The sequence below is a fragment of the Trichomonas vaginalis genome, chromosome VI (genome assembly GCF_026262505.1).
Source record: "Trichomonas vaginalis G3 chromosome VI, whole genome shotgun sequence".
Taxonomy (NCBI): domain Eukaryota; phylum Parabasalia; order Trichomonadida; family Trichomonadidae; genus Trichomonas; species Trichomonas vaginalis.
In genome coordinates, this window is record NC_067208.1 from 11489311 (window position 1) to 11510276 (window position 20966).

Genomic DNA, 20966 nt, shown 5'->3' on the forward strand with positions numbered 1-20966 from the left:
TGTTTGATTTTGATCCATACTCATCAATAATTTGAATGCTTATTGTATGCTCAACAAAATCAAGGGCATCAGGGATACTTGCCTGTGCCTGAATAACATGAGGTACACTGTAATTCATATTTATGTAATCGGTAATAAAACAGTAATTTTCTCCATGAGAATGTTCATCATAGCAATATCTGACTTTTGCCCTCGTATCATCTGTTACCAATAATTCCAGATTAATATACTCACCTAATGCATATTGCTCCTTGAAGTTCAACCAATCATTAATCACAGGAGCTTTATCCACATAAATACTAAAATACTTGTTATGACTCCATTCATTCTTTGTACTTTTTGCAAGAATCCAAAAAGAATGAACACAAGAATAAGAGGGTACAATAAAAGAGAAATTTAAATCATTTGATCTATAATCATCATTAAGGGTGCACCCGTATGTACGTTTATTTGAGAGGAGGATTACCCTCTCAATTTTGAGGGATTCGTTAGTTTATTTTCTCGATGAATATGCAATAAAATTTGATTTTTACCTTATCAATATACTTCATATAATATACACATGTTCATGTAAAAACTTTTTTCCAAAATCCTCAGGAATTAAGGGATTTTTGAATTTTAAGAATTTTTTTCGAATTTTTTCGAAAAAAAAATATTTTCAGAATATAGATCCAAGGTGATGTGATTTTTGCATCCCTGGGATGGACGATACACCCAAAGTGTCACCTTTTTGGGATAACATGAATTTGAAATATCATGAGAGTTCTGCAAACCATATGCACAATATCTATTCAGCCTGACTTCTTGTATATATGAGTTAGACTTCTTAAATATTGTGCTTGGGGCGATATAAGCATTTCCGAGATTACCATCGTGCTCTATAGTATGCTACTTCTCCCTGGTTCTAGCTCAGTTCCAAGGATATTGGCGTTCAAGGATTTGGCAAGGTCCTTCCGAAGTCTCTCATTCGATGAGAGATTTCGGAAGAATCTTGCCTTAAAGTACTCCAACTCTTGTTCTTTTGTTCCTAAATAGTGAGAAAAGTTATTTGACTACTTAAGGTAGAGATTATCCGAGGTCCCTCATTTGATGAGAGGCCTCGGATAATCTCTGCCTTAAAATTGTACACTTGTAGTCCATGAGAGTGTAAGTATACATTGATAGGACAGCTTTCTTCTGAAGTCTTAGATTTGATGAGAACCTCAGAAGAAAACTGTCCTATTTTATAGTAAAAGGAGTTTCAGGAGCTCCAAAGCTCCCTTTCGTAAGGATTAGGAGCTTTGGAGCTCCTGGTTCGTAGATGTGTTTCGCATCTTTCATCAGCAAAGGACATTTACCATCTGGGACTCTGTTGATGGAGACTCAGGAGCTCCAAAGCTCCCTTTAGTAAGGATTAGAAGTTTTGAAGCTCCTGGTTCGTAGACGTGTTTCGCATCTTTCATCAGAAGAGGCCCAAATGGTAAATAGCCTCTGCTGATGAGCTTCAGGAGCTCCAAGGCTCCCTCTCGTAACGATTAGGAGCTTTGTAGCTCCTGAAGGTAAGGTAGGATTGCTCTGATCTCTAATCAGTAGATGCCATGCCTCATTATGAACTCTACTGACAAGAGATCAAGAGCTCCAAGGACTCCCTTTTGAGTTAGTGGCGTTCTCATCATTTAGTAGGATTGCTGATCCTACTAATGAAGTGATCACTTAGTATACGTTTTGAATAAATTGAATTTTTTTTAGAATTTAGTATTTTTTATAGACATCACATGTATATTATAAATACATAAATATATTCTTTAATTCAAAAAATTCAATTCGGTTTTGGGATGGGTATCCCAGCCCCAAGTATTCAATTTTATTCAATTTTTAAAGAATTTTGGGTTGGGATGCCCAGACCAAAACAAGCTTTATATTTTGATGTGTAGATACGTATGTGTGCATCATTGTTGTGTTATATATTATGTTTTTAATGAAAAAAATCTGATTCAAAAAAAATTATCACTAATTAGTTGATAATATAAAGAAAAAAATAGATAAATTGTATGTTTTGAGAGTATTTATCCACATTCACTCATATGAATTTCATTAAATAGCGTCTTTTTACTCCCAAATTTATTTTGAATTATTGAAATCAAAGAAAAAAAATTAGAAAAATTTCTCGAAATTTTTATTTTCAAAAAAAATTTGGATTTTATATTGAAAACTGACACTGGGAGGACGATAGGGCTGGGATTGGAGATACCCCGCTCACTTGGGAAAAATACGGATCTATATTCAGAACAGCCTTAACGGCTAAGATTTAGGAACAATGTTAAGTATCAAAAAGAAAGGAGGTCTGATATAGATAACATATATCGTTGAAGGTTGAAAAAATCTCTAATATTTGAGCCCAAAATTTCAAATTTTAATTTTTTGAAAAAAAAGGCCACCCGTATGTACGTTTATTTGAGAGGAGGAGGATTATATTTTTGAAAGGGTGAAACATTATGAATATGTTAATTATATAATAATATGTATTATTATAAAAAAGAAAAAATAAACCACGTTAAAATTTTTCTTTCTTGATTTTTTACAAAATCTACTTAGAATTATGCAAAATATGACTAAATAATTATAAATTTCAAGTTAAATTTTAATTTTGATAAATAATTTAAATTTCAAAATATCAAGTTCAGTTCGACTATGTATGTAGTAATTCCTCAATAAAGTGCCAAAACCCTATTAAAATATATGAACATTTTCAACATTTTAATATTTTTATTTAAAAATTTGATGGAATATGAGCTTCAAACAATTATTATGTAAATAAAAATAATTAAATATATGTATTTTTTCGTAGTACAACCGTAGTAAGTCGATTCTTCCTTTCTTCTACTGAGTTTTGAATTTGATTTCGAATTGTAAAGAGATTCAAAGGGAAAATACTAGCGGATAAAAACTACCTCCATGAAAGGGTCATAATGGAGTCAAGTTGTATTTTTTGATATTTTTTGCTTTTCGAGCCTAAATAGGTAGCCAAGATAATGCCTAAAAATAAGGTTCTAAATTCTGAAGTTTACATGATCCTCTCGTGTGCACCCTTAAGGTAGAAAAATATGATTTTGTAAAACTCTCAAATTTACCGGACCGACATTATGTACCTGGATCAGTTGTTAAATTCGAAGGTTTTGTTGCTGATTTTAATCCAGGAACCCATGTACAAGTATGCATCCAGTATTTAGATTATAAATATAAAATAATCACTGATGCAATTATTATTAATTTCCTTAGTAACATTTAAAGATTCGGCTCCAATGCTATTGACGGCCGAGAATGTGTAATAATGATATCCATTAGATCGTGGAACAGGGGAGCTATATGTAAAATTGTGCACAATTCCATCTGATTTTGCCGAATATACAAGGATTGGGATTTCATTATCTAAGAAAAGCGTTACATTGATAATATTTTCCACTGCTTCATCAAATACTGAAACACTTAATGTTATATTTTCATAAAATCCATAGTTAGATGTTTTTTCGTTATACACTTGAATAACTGGTGCAGTTCGAGAATCATAAATGAATTCTTGTGTTTTTGTTTCTGAAATATTGTTATAATTATCTTTAAAATAAACCGATATAGTATTAATACCTTGTTCAAGATTATTTGGTAATGGACAATGATATACAATTGTCTTATTGGATACTCCATCAAAATTATATCCACCTGGAGAATCTTTAAATGGATCTGAGTTAAATCTATAAAATAATTCAACATGTCTTTCATCATAAATAGTGGAATTAATAATGATGAATGAATTATTATAATGAGGCTTGTCGAAAGAAACCCAATCAATGAAAATTGGTGGTTTGTTAACATCATAACCCACTGAATTAAATGTACTAAATTGTTGCTCTCCTTGTTTCAGTACATGAAAATTAATTCTATGGGATCCATAATTATTTGGAATTGTTATATTAAAAGTTATATTCGGCGACCTATAATTGCTACCAATTATAACATAATCAGATATTTGAATAGGGTTACCATTTTCAAAACTATAGTATAAACTTACATTCGTGTTTGGTTCATAATCATGAATAAATCCTGTGAATGGCAATGCCTCACCACCTTCAAATATACGTTGATTTGTAAGTTGCGTATATTGGAAACCTAAACCTCTCCGAAGATTAATAAATTTTTCATAACTTTTTGATATATCTGTGTTATCAGTAACTTTAAATGCGAATTTTGTATATCCATCCTTCCTTGGTCCTGTATAATAATATTCAATAACTTTTTCCCTTCCATCAGAAATATAATTGTATATGGAAGAAAACTCAGAATTGTTGATGCTGAATGATAAATCTACAATATTTCCAACATCTTGATCATTTATTGTGCATATGAATTTGATATCTTGATAAAAGTATATAATTTCATTTCTCCAAACATAGTTTGAAACTGATAATGTTGGGGAATGCCTTTCATTGACTCGAAAACTAAAATTGTAAATATCAGATTCAACATCATATGTATCAACCATCTTTAATGAAATTAAGTATTCTCTTGTAGCATATCTTGCTTGCAATGTTCGATTAATCCAAACAAATCTGCCATGCGAACTTTCATAATTAAAAGCCTCCCATGACATATCATCATACTTATAATGAAGCTCACAATAACCCGTTCCCATTCCTAAAACATTAAATGAAATTACTTCGCCAACACTATATTCTTCTTTCAAAGGTTGAATATAACTAATAATTGGCTTCATATCAATTAATACACGTAATTTTGTTTTATTTGAATAAACTCCTGTGTTATCCTGTCCATAAATTTCCAGCCAACGATCATCAGGATAATTAATTGTGGTGATGTTAATTGATGTAATTGGAGAAGAGAAATTATCAAAAATTGTTATATTTTCAGGAATTTTAATGGTTTTGTCAAGATAATAAAATACATTAACAATCGATCCTGGATTATAGTTAAAGAAATACAGATCAACAATGAAATATGAATTAACCTCAAAATACTTTTGGTTAGGGAAATTCACAATGCAGACACTTGGGGTTATATCAACATCAAATTCAATTGTTATGATATTTGATTGAGCACCTGTTGAATCATTAGAATAGAACTTTAATGTATGATGTGCACTAATCATTGGATAATAATACTGATATTCAATATTAACAAATGTTCTGTTAGGTGAAACAGTTGCAACTAATTCAGGAAGATTTCTGTCTGCTACAACATAAATTCTATTCTCTTGATCATAGTTGAAATCCATGCATTGAATCTCATATTTTGCAGAAGAATTACTCATGAAAAATTTTGTGCCTGTATACTTTGGAATTATTTTGATATAAGGGAGATGATTATCTAATATTGTAAAATTAAATACTTGTTCATCTCGATATTTTCCTAACCCAAATGATAGTGAAATATTATGCAAACCGCAATGGAATAAATTGTTTGTAGAAAATGTTTTTGTAAAATTGTAAGTTTCTCCGCTCATTTGGATACTAAAGGTTTGGCGGGATTTAATGTCATTGTCAAAGTAATAGTATATATATGCACTAATTAATGATGATGTAGAAACGTTTGCAACAATATCAAATGATTCTCCATATGAAACTTCTGTTTTTGATATACCCAATGAATTAAAACGTGCAATTGGAACAATGTGAATATAATCTCTCCAAACAGGGGTTGTGGTTATTTCATCTGTTGCTGAGACATTAATCCAGCCTATTGTATATCGAGCAACAAATCTAACATCAGCTTTAAATTCAATGTGATAATAATTGTTGTCATTAGATCTAAAGCTTGGATCTGTAAAGTTTTTATAATAAACATCTCCATTATCGCCTAAAAATGTTGTCATTAAAATGATTGTTTGATTAACTGCAAGTCCTTCAACATCACATGAAAAAGAAAGTTCATTATCAGCTTGGGTGTAACTTGCTAAATTATTGCATTCTATAGATGGATTTGGGGTTGGAAGTGGAGTTGGATCAGGAGTTGGTTCTGGAGTAAATTCTGGGTCAGGATTTTCTTCAACATCTGTATTTCGAGGTGTTGTTTCAGTTGCAGATTCTTCCTCCATGAATTCCATTGAATATGTTAGATTTTGAATGGATTTATATCCTGTATCAGTTGTCAGCCATAAATATAAAGTGTGCTGTCCCTCGGTTTCAGGAGTACTAAAAACTATAGAATTTCGATATTCCATCATTTCATATAAATCAATTGTATGGATAGTGAATGATTCTTGGCCATCCCACGATCCATGTAATGTTACATTGCAAGGGAGAAGTCGAAACATTCCAATCTCCATCGCAATATTTCCGAGTGGGAAAATCATCTCGTCTGAGTAAAAATATATTTCAAATTGCGGAAGTATTTGATCTGATATGGTAAATTGAAAGTGAAATACGTTGGATTTAATACCGCCATCAGTTGTTAATCTAATTGAAAGATCATAATTGCCTGGAATGATATGCCTAGCAATTTCTTCGTTTAAAGGACCTTCAATCAATTGTGCTGTGTAATTTGCAACATTTGCTAAGATCATAAAAGGGAATTCGATGTGGCATAGATCTGATGAGTAATGATAATTGGCATAGCTAAAGTATGAGTTATTAATACTAATTTCCAACTCTGCAAAATCAGTTGAATTAAATGACATATTCAAAATTAATGGTTGACCAATTGTAATAATATTATCAAGTAATGAAGCACTCAAAATTTCAGGTCTTGTTTGAATATTAACAGAGAAATACTTGCATATTGAAATACTTCTGTCTTGAGAAGTAGCATTAACAAAATAAACTACATATTCTGGAGATTCTTGACTTATTTGATCAGATATATTGAAATATTCTGATTTATAAGAATCTTGAGTTGTAACAGAATAAGATAAAGTAGTATATTCTATTGGTTCTGAAGTTTCAAAACAAGGATAAGATTCAATATGAATGAAATTATCGGAGTATTCATATGGATATTCATTTTGTTTAACAATTCTACTTTGTTTTGATTTATTACTGCTTTTAGTATTATATGATGATTCATCTTTAAGTTTTCTGGTGTAGTAATTCATCATGTTTCCAGAATTAGCTTTTCCATAAGCAATATTGAATATTGTATTTGGTGTAAAACCATCAAGTTGACCACTGAAGTTGAAATAATTTCCTCTTTCTGCTGCTATACGATAACCACTTCTATAGCTGTAGAATTCGAGAGATGGTAATTCAACAATAACATAAAAATTGAAATAATGTGAAGCACCATATATATCTCTAATTTCAAATCCTTCGGTCTGTAAAGAATCCAATTGGCGTTTGGATGGATCGATATGAAGAATGTGTTGATATTGAATTTCGGTATTGGAATTACCAATTGTGAAATTTGTTATTTCATTATAAACTGGGCCATTCATGTCATAATAACGATAAATAAGAGTTATAATATTGTTAGGAGGGCTTTTAATGGTCATGTTTACAGTTGCATTCATTGAGATTTTGGTGGCTATTCTGTTATATGACATTGGAGATGATATATCTAGTTGATGGAAATAGTCGATAATGATGTTAAAGCTCTTTAATTCAGTATTTGCGCCTGATACAAAAAATCTCACTATATTTTCTCCATTTCTAAGGTATTTTTTGTCATATGGGATTCTGAAGATTATATAATATATTCCATTCTCCTGATTGGAATAATAATAAAACTTATCTTCGAATGCATCGTTATATATGCAATAAATATTCCGACTTGAGCTTGTAGTGTTAAATTTCATATTAATGGTTCCATAGTTGATGATATGTGATTGTGGTGGTGAAATAATATCAAAACTTTCTTCTTTTGATGAAATTGTTATATAAACGGGTTCCGAATTTGCTGAGAATTGTGAATATACGAAGATTTTTCTTATATCACTAGATGGGTGGCCATAGAACGAAATATTGATTGTTTCAGCAACTCCTGCTTCTTTGGATGTGAAATTTCCAAGAATCAACCGGCTTGTATAACCTTCAGAGCCGCGATAACTTTCAATGAAATATAAAGTATTGCTCTTTGTCGGGATAACTGTAATCGGGAATAAATTGTTAGGATTTGCAATGGTTTTGTCAACTGATATTGTTGGTGTTGGTTCTAAATTTGTGTCATCAGTAATTATTAATCTAAATTGCAAAGTCTGATATGGTTCTAGTATATACCTATTCCATCCTAACACCCAACTTGATATGTTTGAAAGCAATGAATGATGAAAACATGTATTCCTTGTATTAAAAGATCTGATATTTTCATCAAAAGAATCTCCCAAGATATTATGATAAAAATAGTTTGGAGGTGTATTTCTATCTGCAGAAATTATTATATTTCTGTTTGAATTGCGCTCTTTATAGGTATATCCTTGAATTCCTGCAAATGTTATAATATCTGTAGAAAAATCATCCGAAAATGGAGCTTCTCCGTATATATAAAATGAAAATTCACGATTTACTGTATAATTACTTTGAAAAGTAAAATTTAAAAAAATGGAATTTTCATTTTCAGGAAAGGTCACTTCTGTTTTGATATCAATACCTTTATAGAAAATTTCTTCGTCATGAGAGATATTATACTTGAACTTCATATCTACGGCATAAATCTCTGATTTAATTCCGAATTGAGTTATTGGATTTCCATTATATAAAGGCTGGAATACTTTGGTTTCTTGATCTATCTGATTAACTGTGAATAAGTTAGATTTAACATAATAGAGGAAGAAAAATAACATTTTGAAAAAATGATAAATATTTTGAATGCCCATATAAAAAAATTGAAGCCATTGAAAATTATAAAACACATAAAAATCAACTATGGTCAGTTCAATTCAATAAACAGGATAATAGAGTTTAAAAAATTTTCCTTGAAATTTAAAAATGGCTAAATGCGATGTAAAAGGGATAGACGTAAGGTATCATACACTTTTTACTTATGGCCCAACAATTTAGAAATTGAATCGCTTCTCAATTTATCGGACTAAGTAATTATTATGGATGGATATACAGAACTTAATTTTGTCCGATAGATAATTGTCAGAAAATTGAAATAAAATTGACGATTGGTTATTTATGAAAAAGTGATTATATGGAATCTGTCTAAATTTTATAATTTGTATTTTTATTATGAATTGATAGCTTGTAAGTTGATGCTGTGATGAATTGCATTCATTTTTCCCAACGACAATCAGATTTCAATTTAACGTTGGTAGATAGTATATCGATATTATAATATAGCATCAGATACCTATATAGAATATTGTATTTTTAGTTAAAACTAGAAATAAAATTAATTTCAATAAAAAATTAATAAATATTTTCGTCATGTTTATAGCTAATTTGCATAACATTGATGATTTGATACCAAATTTATTCGTTTTTAAAGTCAACGATGATTTTTCTGAAAAAAAATTATTATTATCAATAATTTATCTTTGTTATAATGGAAGCGTGCTTCGAATAAGCTATATAATTCCTTAATTGAAGTGAAATAAGATTGATAATGAAAATGAAGATATATGTAATGGAGTCAATAGTAAAAATTACAATGAGATTTCATTGTCAAGATATTTTCAATCTTTCTGCAAAAAGGAGTGTATTCTTCATTTAATAAGAGAATATATGATTTATTTATGATATTAGATGATTTCTGTTTCATCTATTGATTAAAATTCAAAAACATAATCATCAAATTACAAATTTTGACAAAAAAGTATCAATTTACAATATTTTGAATGCTCATCGGAAATCTTCATGAACAAACATGTCGATCAAACGCAGATTTTTATGATTCTATTTCAATGCGGTCATCTTACCCACGGATGCAAGGTATTAATATTGAGTATTGGTTGGAGAATTTATCAATTTTAAGATTTCCAATCATAACATTGCAAAATATTATTTGGCAGCTCAAGAATTCTTTGAAGATATGATACTCAATATAAAGCTGAAAAAGCTTACACAAGAAGAAAGAGAAGAATGTATTACACTATTTGCTAATTTTTCCAATGATGTTAAAAAGAAAATTGATACCTTGAATTCTAAATACAATTTTGCTATTACGACTTATCCCTTTTATTTTTTCCGAAACTTTGAATTGTTGTGTTTTAGAGCTTTATTCTATTGCCAAAGAGTTTTTAAAATGCATCCAAAACGGAATAGGTATGCTTCTGAAAAAATGTCGTGGCAAGCTTCGGAAACGTATCCTTGCTAAAGGCAATTATTGCAATTTATTTGGAAGATTTGATAAATTCTTTGATCATCTTGATGATTTACCACCGTATAATTTTGGTCACCAAGGGTATTTTCTAATGCTTGCGGAAAGGAAAAAAGTTCCAATTTTACTAGATGTCGATAAATTAGGATATTTCAAAGAATATATATAATTAATTAATGCAATAAAAGTGGAAATTTGAATCCAGTATACGATAGGACGTTATCTTTCATACTGTAGATGTACTACTTATCTGTAAAAAAATATAATTTTATTAATAAACAAAAAAATAAACATATAATAAAAAGAAATTATTCATTTTGAGGAAGTTGGATAAAAACAGATCCATAGCTAAGTATTTCGGTGTTTCCATTGAAAAGAGTTGTAACAGATCCAACCTTTTCATTTCCATCAAACACATCAATATTCACTGTATAAGGTGAGATGTTGTGTTCAGGTTCTTTGTCCAAAACACTCAAAGTCAACATATAAGTTCCATTGACTCCAATCATTTCGTTACTGAATCTTGCGTTATGAAGAACAGCGTTTTCAATTACAAACTCTGCATTATGAACTTTTCCAATAACGAAAAATTTGTTTTCAATTTGTTTTGTCCATGATGGTGTTTCAGGAATCTTGAATTCATCTCCGAAAGACACCAACATTCCTACATCGTAAGGAGAAGGAGGCAACTCTGTTGAGTAGTTTGAATCATTGTAATAATCAATTTTAGCTTGTGAAGGCATCATTGGTATTGCATCTTTGAAGAACTTGTTTAGTAAGTTCGAATAACTCTCTTTTACAACATCTCTATCAGTTAATGTTGCAAACAATGATGCAATGATTTTCATCCACAAGTTTCTTGTCATTGAAACATTCATTCCATTTGTTTCCCAGAACTCTTTCGTGTAAAGAAGCATTGGAAGGATGTGCTGCAACCTGAGAGGATAATCTCTTCTGTGAGAAAGTAACAAGTTGAAATACAAAAATGGCTTCAAAGATTTGGCGTTCATTCGATGGAAATAAGGAGTAATATTCAAAAATCTCGAAGCACCAAATAATGATGTCGGACGAGAAACTCTTGTAATCAAAGCATTCGGAATATGTGGTAATTTATCATACAACATTTCACTAACTAGTATATAATAGTTAGAGAATTTGTTGATATGTGTGAAATGAAGTAAAGAAGGAATTATATAATTAGGCATCATTTCATCGAAAATTACCAACAACATTGCGTTCTTTTCATGGCAACCTTTGATAATTGTGTTAACAGACATTGGTGTTGATAAACTAGCATTACTAAATGAACCAATTGTTAACAAGGTCATATCTTTCGTTGTCAAGAACTGAGACATTGCTCTTGAATACAAATCTGTTGGAATCAATGAATCAAGAATTATCAAAACAGGTCTATTTCCTGGCATTGGTAATGTATCAGGAGTACAAAATGTATAAAATGATCTTGGAACATTCATGAAACGACTTGCAACATGATTCATCAATCTCTGCAAGTTACTTGTAATAGGACGATCTCCAACACCTGGGAAATATTGTTCAAACAACAAATACTGGTTTTGAACATTGTTTTTCATGTATTTCGTTTCGAAATCAACTAAAAACTGTACTCTTTCGAAAGAATAAATAATATTCGTGAAATACAATGTCATTTCAGGGAATCCTGTTAATGTAGTCATTGGAGCCATGGATGCTCCATCTCTTGACTTCGTAAACTCTTGCAAAGCAGAAATAACTTGTAATTGATATGAAACATTCTTTTCTTGGCTCAGTTTATCATTGGATTTCGTCAATTCATGTGATGAAGCCAATGATTGACATAATCCCGTGAATTGCTTGTATCTAAAGATTGCGTTAGGATGTTCATTCGATAAAGCATTCATTTGTGTCAAGTTATTCACAGAGTTATGTATAATTCTATATGAATCATTAAACAAATCAACGTTCTTTTGATAACTCATTAAATAATCGTTATTTGTAAACAAAAATTCCCAATCTTTCAAATCTTTGAACTGATCTAACAAAGAAATAACTTGTTTGGAACAAGTATCAATGGAATTGATGTCCTTGATGTAAGTATCTTTGATTTGGGAATTAATTGTGAAAACTGTGGCCATTTCAAACCATTTTGTCTGGTTGACATTTGTAATAGAACAATCAACTAAAACAAAGTCTTTTCTTTGATTTTGTAACAAATCAGGGATTTCTGTAACAAAGAAAATCTTCGTATTTTCATTGATTTTACTGTCTTCGCCATCAAAAGTGATTACTTTCGTCGAAAGATACTGAATCATCGTGTGTCTCGCGAAAGTGAAGAAATCATTTAAATTATCTAAAGAGTCAATATAAACTATCAAAGGATAACCATTAGATAATGCATGTATGAACACAGAGTAAACACTATCTTTGGAAGAAATGAAACAACAAGAACAATTTTTGTAATTTCCAATAATTGTTTCAACAATTAAATCCAAAGGATCGTAATAAACCAAGAAAGGAGCCGGTAAGTCATATCCAGGCAAACTATAATTACCAGGTAAGAGTTTCGTACCTAATATCGAATCATAACTCAAAAGTGAACTGAAAATAATCGTTGTTGAATTTGAAATCAATTCATTTTCAGAAAGAGGAGAAAACAAAGACAATTTCTTGGTAACAGGAGCGAAAATGTCGAAAGAAATAAATTGTTCTAATAATCTAAATGGAGAAGAGAAAACAGCTGCGTCAATTCCAATTTTGTTGTATATTTCATTTCTTTCTTTTTGATTCAATTTTCCGAAACCAAATTCGAAAGCAGTGAAAATTGCGCACCAAACTATTAATGCTTTGTCACAACTCTCTATTTGTTTGTTCATTTTACTTAAGTTGATCATGAACTGTTCAACAGATTCAAGAATTTTTGTGACATTTTGTGGATTGACCAAAAAAGCATCCATTATCCATTTCGGACATTTTCCATTTTTAGTTTGTGTCTCCAATCTGTTTGTTAGATTTGTTAGTTCCTTTTCATCTTTTTCAACTTTTGTTTGGACTTTTTCTATCTCGTTTAATGGATCTTCCAATGAATTTTGCAATTCCATGTTTGTATCATTTAATTCTACATAAGTGACACAAATATGAATGAAATCTATCAAATAATTAACTAAAGGAATATCAGATCTAAAAGTTTCTCTATTACTTTGTAATTTTCTTAATAGTTTTTCTGGTTGAGAAGATTTCTTGAGTCCCCAACTTTCGATTTTAGTAAATTGGAATTTATCTGGTGAATCCAATTTAAATTTCTTAATTGCAGAAACAAGTTTTGTGTCTTCTTTCTCACCATAGCATTCTGTTAAATTATTAACACCAACAAAACTAAACATGTCAACAAATAACTTCGAAAACTCCGAAATTTCATCTTTTTTGTTAAATGCATGCATCATTTTTCTTTGTTCTAAACTTGTGAAACTCGAGATAGAATTAACAGTAGATTCGAAATCTTCAACAATATTCTTGTTAAGTTTGTTCTTATTCTCACTTATCTTTCTTCTTTTGTCATCAACTTCTTTTTGTAATTGGGATAAACGGTTTTTATCGTCTTCCGATTTCATTCTCAAATTTTCTTTTTGTTCCAAAATCTTATGTTCTTGTTCTTCTGAGATAACTGTACCATTACTTATATCTTCGATCATCTTCTTCATTTCAACGAAAGATTCACAGTGATCAATTAATTTTGACACTTTTTCTTCAAATTTTACAATTTTTTGTTTGAAGAAATCATTTCTCATCTTCAAAATATCATCGAACAAATAAGGAGAAATAGAGATAAATGGTTTGAATATGTCTGTTATCTCTTTGTGTTTGATTTCTTCTTCCATTATGTCATCGCAATTTTCGTATCTAATTGTAATCATCTTCTTTTTGAAGAGATTTGGAATTTTCTCATATAATTCGTTATTAACCAAAACAAAGAAAGAAATTGATTTCAAGATCTCTGGAATGATTGGTAAATCTTGAGATTTCGGATCATAATAGTACTTAAAGATCTGTAAGTCAGCAAGTTCGAAATAAGTGGAATAATCACTAGAATCCGAATTAAACATGAATAAATCTAAAACGTTATAAACTTCATAAGGATTCAATGCTTGTAAATCAAACAAAATTGCGGTTTTTTGTTTGTTTTCACCTGCTTTGACCAAACAAGAGAATAACTGGGTCTTGAATCTGTTGTTAACAACGAAATACTGGCAATCTTTGAGTTTAGTTACAGGATAACTGTTTTCGCAAACTAAAATCGCACTTAAATTCAATTTCATGCATTCTTGAATTTGCGAAACAAAAATTTTGTCACTTAGATACATCATATCATTTTTGTTCTTGTTCAATAATCTCTTCACATTGTTCTTATTGAAATTATAACATTCTGCGCATTTTGTAGCTGTTTCTAATCCGAAATAAAGCGAAGTCAAAACGAAATAATCACTTTCATCTTTGATTTTCGGAACAACTTTGGAAAACTCAATTGCTTTGTGGTAATCATTGTTTTTAGCAATTTCTTCTTTGAGTTTGTCCAAACTTTCCTTTCTAACTGCTTTTGTATCAATGGTTTCATTCAAATTAATATCGAATTTTGGAAATTCAGTGATTAAATAATATTGAACTCCCATATCATTAAACAAAGAAATATCTGTTGTTGTACAGATCAAATGGATGCCTCTAACATTCTGGTATTTATCGAATGTCCTAAAGAACAATGATCCGAACATTACTAGTGCTTTGATGAACTTTTTCATTTCGAAAATTGCTTCTTGAACATCAAAAACAACAATATAGATTTCGCCATCGAAATTAGGTCCGTATAAACCTCTTGTAATGAATTCCAAGTTATTCATCATGCTCATATCCACGCATTCATTGAAAGCTGATGAGAAATAAACGACATCTTCGGGTTTTGTTTTCTGCAAAATTAAGTTTTTGAGGTATTTTCTTTTTCCTGAACTCAAATCGCTTTGAATAACAATAGGAATATTCATTGCGAAAGGTGTTTCCAACTCGAATTGTTTTGTTAATCCAAGGGATTCCCTATCACCATTTCCAAACACAGCTTCTATTGTTGTTATCGCTGCAGCTGCTGCGTTTTCTTTCAAGAATCTTCTGATCAAATTTATCTTTGACAAACAAGAATTAACGATATCTTCATCAGTATCCAAAATTCCATTTACATAAACTCTTACTAATGGTTCCAATTGGTTATAAACACTAGAAATCTCTGGTTGTTGGAGAGCTATTTGTAAGAAATCGAATACACTTGGTTCCGGAGAAATCCATGCTCCTGCACCTAATTTCTCCGCTTTGCTTGAAATATTTAATGCAACAGGACGACATCCAACACATTCGAATTTAATTAAATCATCACTGATACTTACTAATTGGAATTTCGCAATGGCAATTGATTCTTTCAATGCCGCGTAGATGCAAATCATCGACATCTGATGATCTCTTGCTAAAATGTCGATTGTTGTTGCATAAGGAATGTTTGGATAATCAGGAGATTGCGAATGAGGAGCAAATGCATCAAATTTGTCAAAAATAACCGTTAATTCGTCAATTTTTGCTTTGATGAATGTAGGAATTGTTACTGAAATTGGTTCTTTCGGAATAACAATTTGGTTTGTTAAAATGTATTCACCGACATCGAAATAGAACATGTGCTGGCTCAATCCTTCTTCTTTCACATGGTAACCATTGATTAAACCTCTTGCATTGAATTGTTTGATTGCCATTGATAAATATTCAGTGGAAATTGTAGAAGGAATAGGAATATCTGGTCTTATTTGGTTGATTTTCTTGATGAAATCTTGTGGGTTCACTTTTTGGAGGTAAATTGGTCTTAATCTCGTCATCAACCATGTTGGAACTTTCTCTTCATCGATGTGTATCAATGTTTGCCATTTGTTTAGCTCGAGTTTGCGAAAATGAGATTCGCATTTCATAACTTTTGTTTGCGATTCCAACAAACCAAAGAAATTCGGAAAAGCTGCTGGTAAATCTTTGACATCTGTTAATCTGATGACACATTTACATGAAGCAGCTCCTGGGAATACATTTGAGATGATCTTCGATGACATCTTGAAACAAGGCAATCCAACGAAATCTGCAAATGATTTCACAATATTTCTGACGCCATTCATTTGTTTGCACATTGAAAATTCAGCGTTTACCATGCAACTCGCGAGACTTAGCATTGCTTCGTCTTCTGAGTCAGTTAATGGTCCAATGTCAGCATGAGAAATCAGTTCGTAACCGTATTTAAATGACAAATTTCCTATGTTTGTCATAATTTCTTCATTTCCTGTTTGGTTTGTCAAAGAATGTCTCAAATGACATTTCCAAATGAATGAATCAATATTTAAGTTCTCATCGGTGTTCATTAATTCTTCAATTATATCTCTGTGGCGTATTTTAAGAGATGCCAATGCAGCAATACTTGAACATTTTAATGAACTTTTTGACATGATTTCTGTGGCACTTTTTAGGAAATCCTGATTTTTCTGAATCAAAGCTTTCCAATCTGTTCTTTCTTTTCCTCTTGTTATTGCTGGGTTTATTACTTGTGAGAAGTAAGTAGACTCAGCAATTAACAATGATTGTGTTGGATACCTTATCATCCATTGTTTTGGAGGAGTATATTCCCTTGCAGAAATCGCATCCAAAATTGAAGCTCTGACAGAATTTTGCATTTCTTCTTCAACTCTCTGCAAAATGTCAACGACTTGTAATCCTGTATAAGGGAAATCAGCCCTGAATTGTATCATTTCTCCGTTAGTAGCTATTATTCCCATGATTGTTTCTATGTCTTTGTTTGTTGTCGTTTGGAAATGTGACAAACTTGGGAAAATTGGAATTAAATCATTGACGATAAACTTGATATTTGTACAAGCCAACATGATGTCAATGACATTCTTATCGGTGCAGAAGAAGAAACGAGGGAATTTCTGTCTTTGCTGGTCCAACAAATAAGTTGCATTCGATAAAATGTATTCGCATCTTGTTGTTCCTTCTTCAAGACATTGAACTAAGTTTTCTCCCCTGAAATATGGATCAGCACCACAATAAATCGGTTTGTCGTAGTCCTTGTTTACAACAGGAGGAGGATCTTTCGTGTCCAATGACTCTTTCTTGAAATCTCGGTGTAAAACATCTGCGAAATTTATCGCTTCTATGACAACTTTCTTGTGGCGTGGATCGGAAGCTTGCGGATCATTTGGATCTACAGGAACAATAAGTTGCATGACGTGTGGATCGAATTTGACCTGTTTTATCAGATCATTATACCATTTGTCGATGAAAGCTTTGGATTGTTCCTCATGAGGGAAGTGGATTTCGCCAAATAACGCTGAGGTTGTTTCACTCAATATGACGTATTTGGTTTGGAACATTAATAAATAATGGAATATTCTTCCGAGTTGGAAAAGAACGGCTTCCCAGTAGAGAACTTGTTTCTCAATGGAACTGTAGAACTGTGAGTCCTTTAATGTGCGAAGATAAAGCTGGAAATTCTCACATGTAGTCAATGCTTCGTAAATTGATGGGAAAGTGATAATTGGAGGCTTAATCGTTAAGGATGGCTTAACATCTAAGACTAAGGCTTTCATTTGAAGTATGTATTTATCAAATGTTTGGGAAAGATCCGCTTGTTGTTGCAAATTCATGATATAGATCTTGATTTTATCAATGTGAGCTAAAATACTTTGATCAAGAAATGCTTTCGTCGTGATCTTCTTCATGTTTTCTTTACTTTTCTCTAAGATATCAAAAATTCCTTCCCAAATTTCTTGTGTTAGCTTGATTTTTGATATGATATTGAAGAATGGCATATACTGATATAATAATGCATAATGATTTGCCATTCTATCGTATAAAGGATGGTGAACGCTTCTCATTTCTCTTTCACTGTGTTGATTGATGAAATGCATGAAGGTCAGAATGTCGATATCCATTATAGGAGTCTCTGTGATCGATGTAAGTTCGTTCATGAAGTTGTTATACGTCTTCCAATTTTCAAGATTCTTGTTTAGATCAGCTTTGATCTTTGTTCTCAAGTCAAAGTTGTATTCTGAGTATTCTAATTGGAAAGCTGTTACTTTGAAGGCTTCAATGTCATTCAAAAGTTCATCTGATATTGCAATTACGCTTTCTAAATCAGAAATTGCATTTTCTGGTTGAGCGTTGACATCAACTTTGGAATACTTAGTCTTGTTCAAGTTATCTAAGTCTTCCAAACGGTTTTCTAGCTTCTTCTGATTTTCTTTTAGTTGATTTATGACTTCTTCGCGTTTCTGCTTGACCCTGAGCTTGGCATATTCAAGAGTCTCTTCGAATTTTTTGTTTATGTTCCGAACATTTTTGAGATGTATTAAAAGATTTGGAACAAGAAGAGGAACAGATGTTTGTGCTCTCTTGAAAATCGATTCTACAAGCTCAATTGTGCTCTTGAGATTAGGAATTTCTGATTCTGCCTTTGAAATTCCAACATTAAATTTTGCATTTTCTTCAAGAGTTTCTCCAAAGTACTTCATTCCATTCATAAGATCAGTAACATCTTGAATGAAGTTCGTGCAAATGAATTCGAACTTTCTAAATAGGATTGTATTGTTTTCATCGATCGATTTTCTTGTATATTCAACTAAGAACGACCGAAGAGCACGAATATCAACAAGAAGTTGCTTGTGAACATAAGTTCCTTTGAATGTTTCAACTTCTTCCAGTGTGTTTGTCAGTTTCGTGATGTTATTTATATAAATTGAAGGATCTACGTCCTTTTCCTTCATTTCTTCCCATTGTTCCTTAAAGTCATATATAAATCTAGCTGATGTCTGGTATAATTTAAGTGTTTCTTCTGCATCTGAGTAACTATCATTTATAGATTTGATCAAATTGTTGTAATCTGACTTGAACTGGTCATGGTTCTGTATGAAATTCTTCAATATGCTTGTTTTTGGAGACATTGTAAGTTCCTTTTCGTAACCACGAGGATCAATCAAACAAGGACGCGAAAAATTGGAAAGATACATGAATAATGTCTCAATATGTTCATTGACAAGCTTAATCATACTTGTTTTGTTCGGTGAAAATGCAATATCGTTACCTTCATAATTTAATTCAAGATGCATCAACATTGTATGGGAAGAATCATAGAAAGTCTTTGCGAACGTGTGGAACTGGTTCTCAAACATGTTTAAAAAGAACTGTAAAACTGTTTTGTCGCAAACCATGAAAAAATTTCGAATTTTTTCAACTTCTGACTTTGCTCTTTGAACTCTGACGATGTGATCTATCTTTCTTTGTTTTTCTTCAACCAGTGAAAGGCTTTTCTTCCTCGGCATCTTGTGCATGTAATAAATATCTGATGGAATCTTTTTCTCTGTGATATAACTCGTATTTGCGTTGGAAACCAAATCATTATACTTTGAATTAACATCGTTTGCGAATTTGCTTAATAATTGATAAATTTCTTTTGAAATTAAATTAATTTTATCAGCAAAATCTTCTCTGGCTGTATCAAGAAGGGTATATTCCTTTTGGAACTCAACTTCACCGCTATCTTTTATTGGAAACACAGAAATTGACCTCAAAGAATTCAAATCATTTCGAATTTTGAAATAAATTGGCGGAAAAGAAAGTTTTGCGCTCCAACACGTATCGATAAAGCTATCTAGTCTTCTTTGGAAGGTCTTTCTGATCGATCTATTCCTCCAATACTTGAAATATTTGTACATTTTGAATTGAGAAAAGAATTTTATTGTTGTAATCATATTGTATTGTGATTTATTTGTTACGTATTGATCAATTGGCGTAAAATCTGATTCTCCTGTTGATTTAGCTGAGAAAACACCTCTTTTTGTCATTGAATGGAACTCATTTGTATTATCATCGAGTCTTCTGTAAAGTTTGAATGAATAAGGATCACTTTTATCAACTTGTCCAACATGGAATTGTAAGAAATCGTTCTTTGGATCAACAGCTCCCACATAAGTTAAAGCATCTGTTTCATTGTTTAAAACGAAGTTATCGTTCCATGGTATTTCTTGTTTCGTTATCTCTGTTTCAATCTCTTTCGGCAGTTTTAATGACGAAATGAAATCTCCTGCTGGTTTAATATCTTTTGGAACAAAAGGAGGAAATGGTTTGAGAGGAACATCAGACGGAATTATCGATTTAGGCCTGTGTACTCTTGATGTTTGTGGTAGAGGTGGGATGTTTCTTGATGGTAAAAGATTTGGAATTTCGACTGATTTTCTTGTTGAATTTCGAGGAGATTTTTGTATGGGTATTGCTGGTGCTCTGATATGAATGAGAGGTTGCATGTTATCATCAAAATCTATAACAGTATTTTGAAGTTTCATTGCAGGATAAACGGAGCACATCAGTTTTTCGCCTATATTTTCACTAAATCCTTTTGTGTTTTTGATAACTTGTAAGTCATCGTATGTTTCTGGTGACAAATCTGTAGTCAAACCTTTATTTTTTACTTCAATAAAGGCAACTCTTAGTTTTGGCCAGAAAGAATCAATAGAATTAGGATATTTCTGTGAATTCTGAACGAATTCTCTCATTGCCTTGGCAAGATTTTTGAACTGAGTGCTTGCCATCACTCTAACAAGAAAATTTGAATGCCAAAATTTTGAATACAAAGATTGTTAGTAATTTTTTTCTGGGGTATTTTG

The 20966-nt window shown here is 31.4% G+C and overlaps 2 protein-coding genes across 2 annotated transcripts, besides 2 other annotated features; both read right to left on the reverse strand.

The window, feature by feature from the left end:
* Positions 1-664: 664 nt before the first annotated feature.
* Positions 665-2261: a mobile genetic element.
* Positions 2262-2414: 153 nt separating this feature from the next.
* Positions 2415-3067: a mobile genetic element.
* Positions 3068-3205: 138 nt separating this feature from the next.
* Positions 3206-8764, reverse strand: TVAGG3_0846960 (uncharacterized protein; the record flags this gene model as incomplete). Its single annotated transcript, XM_001307299.1, has 1 exon — positions 3206-8764. The coding sequence occupies one exon, from the start codon at positions 8762-8764 to the stop codon at positions 3206-3208; it is 5559 nt and encodes a 1852-aa protein (XP_001307300.1).
* A 1735-nt stretch (positions 8765-10499) lies between these two features.
* Positions 10500-20910, reverse strand: TVAGG3_0846970 (dynein heavy chain family protein family; the record flags this gene model as incomplete). Its single annotated transcript, XM_001307300.1, has 1 exon — positions 10554-20891. The coding sequence occupies one exon, from the start codon at positions 20889-20891 to the stop codon at positions 10554-10556; it is 10338 nt and encodes a 3445-aa protein (XP_001307301.1).
* Positions 20911-20966: the final 56 nt, after the last annotated feature.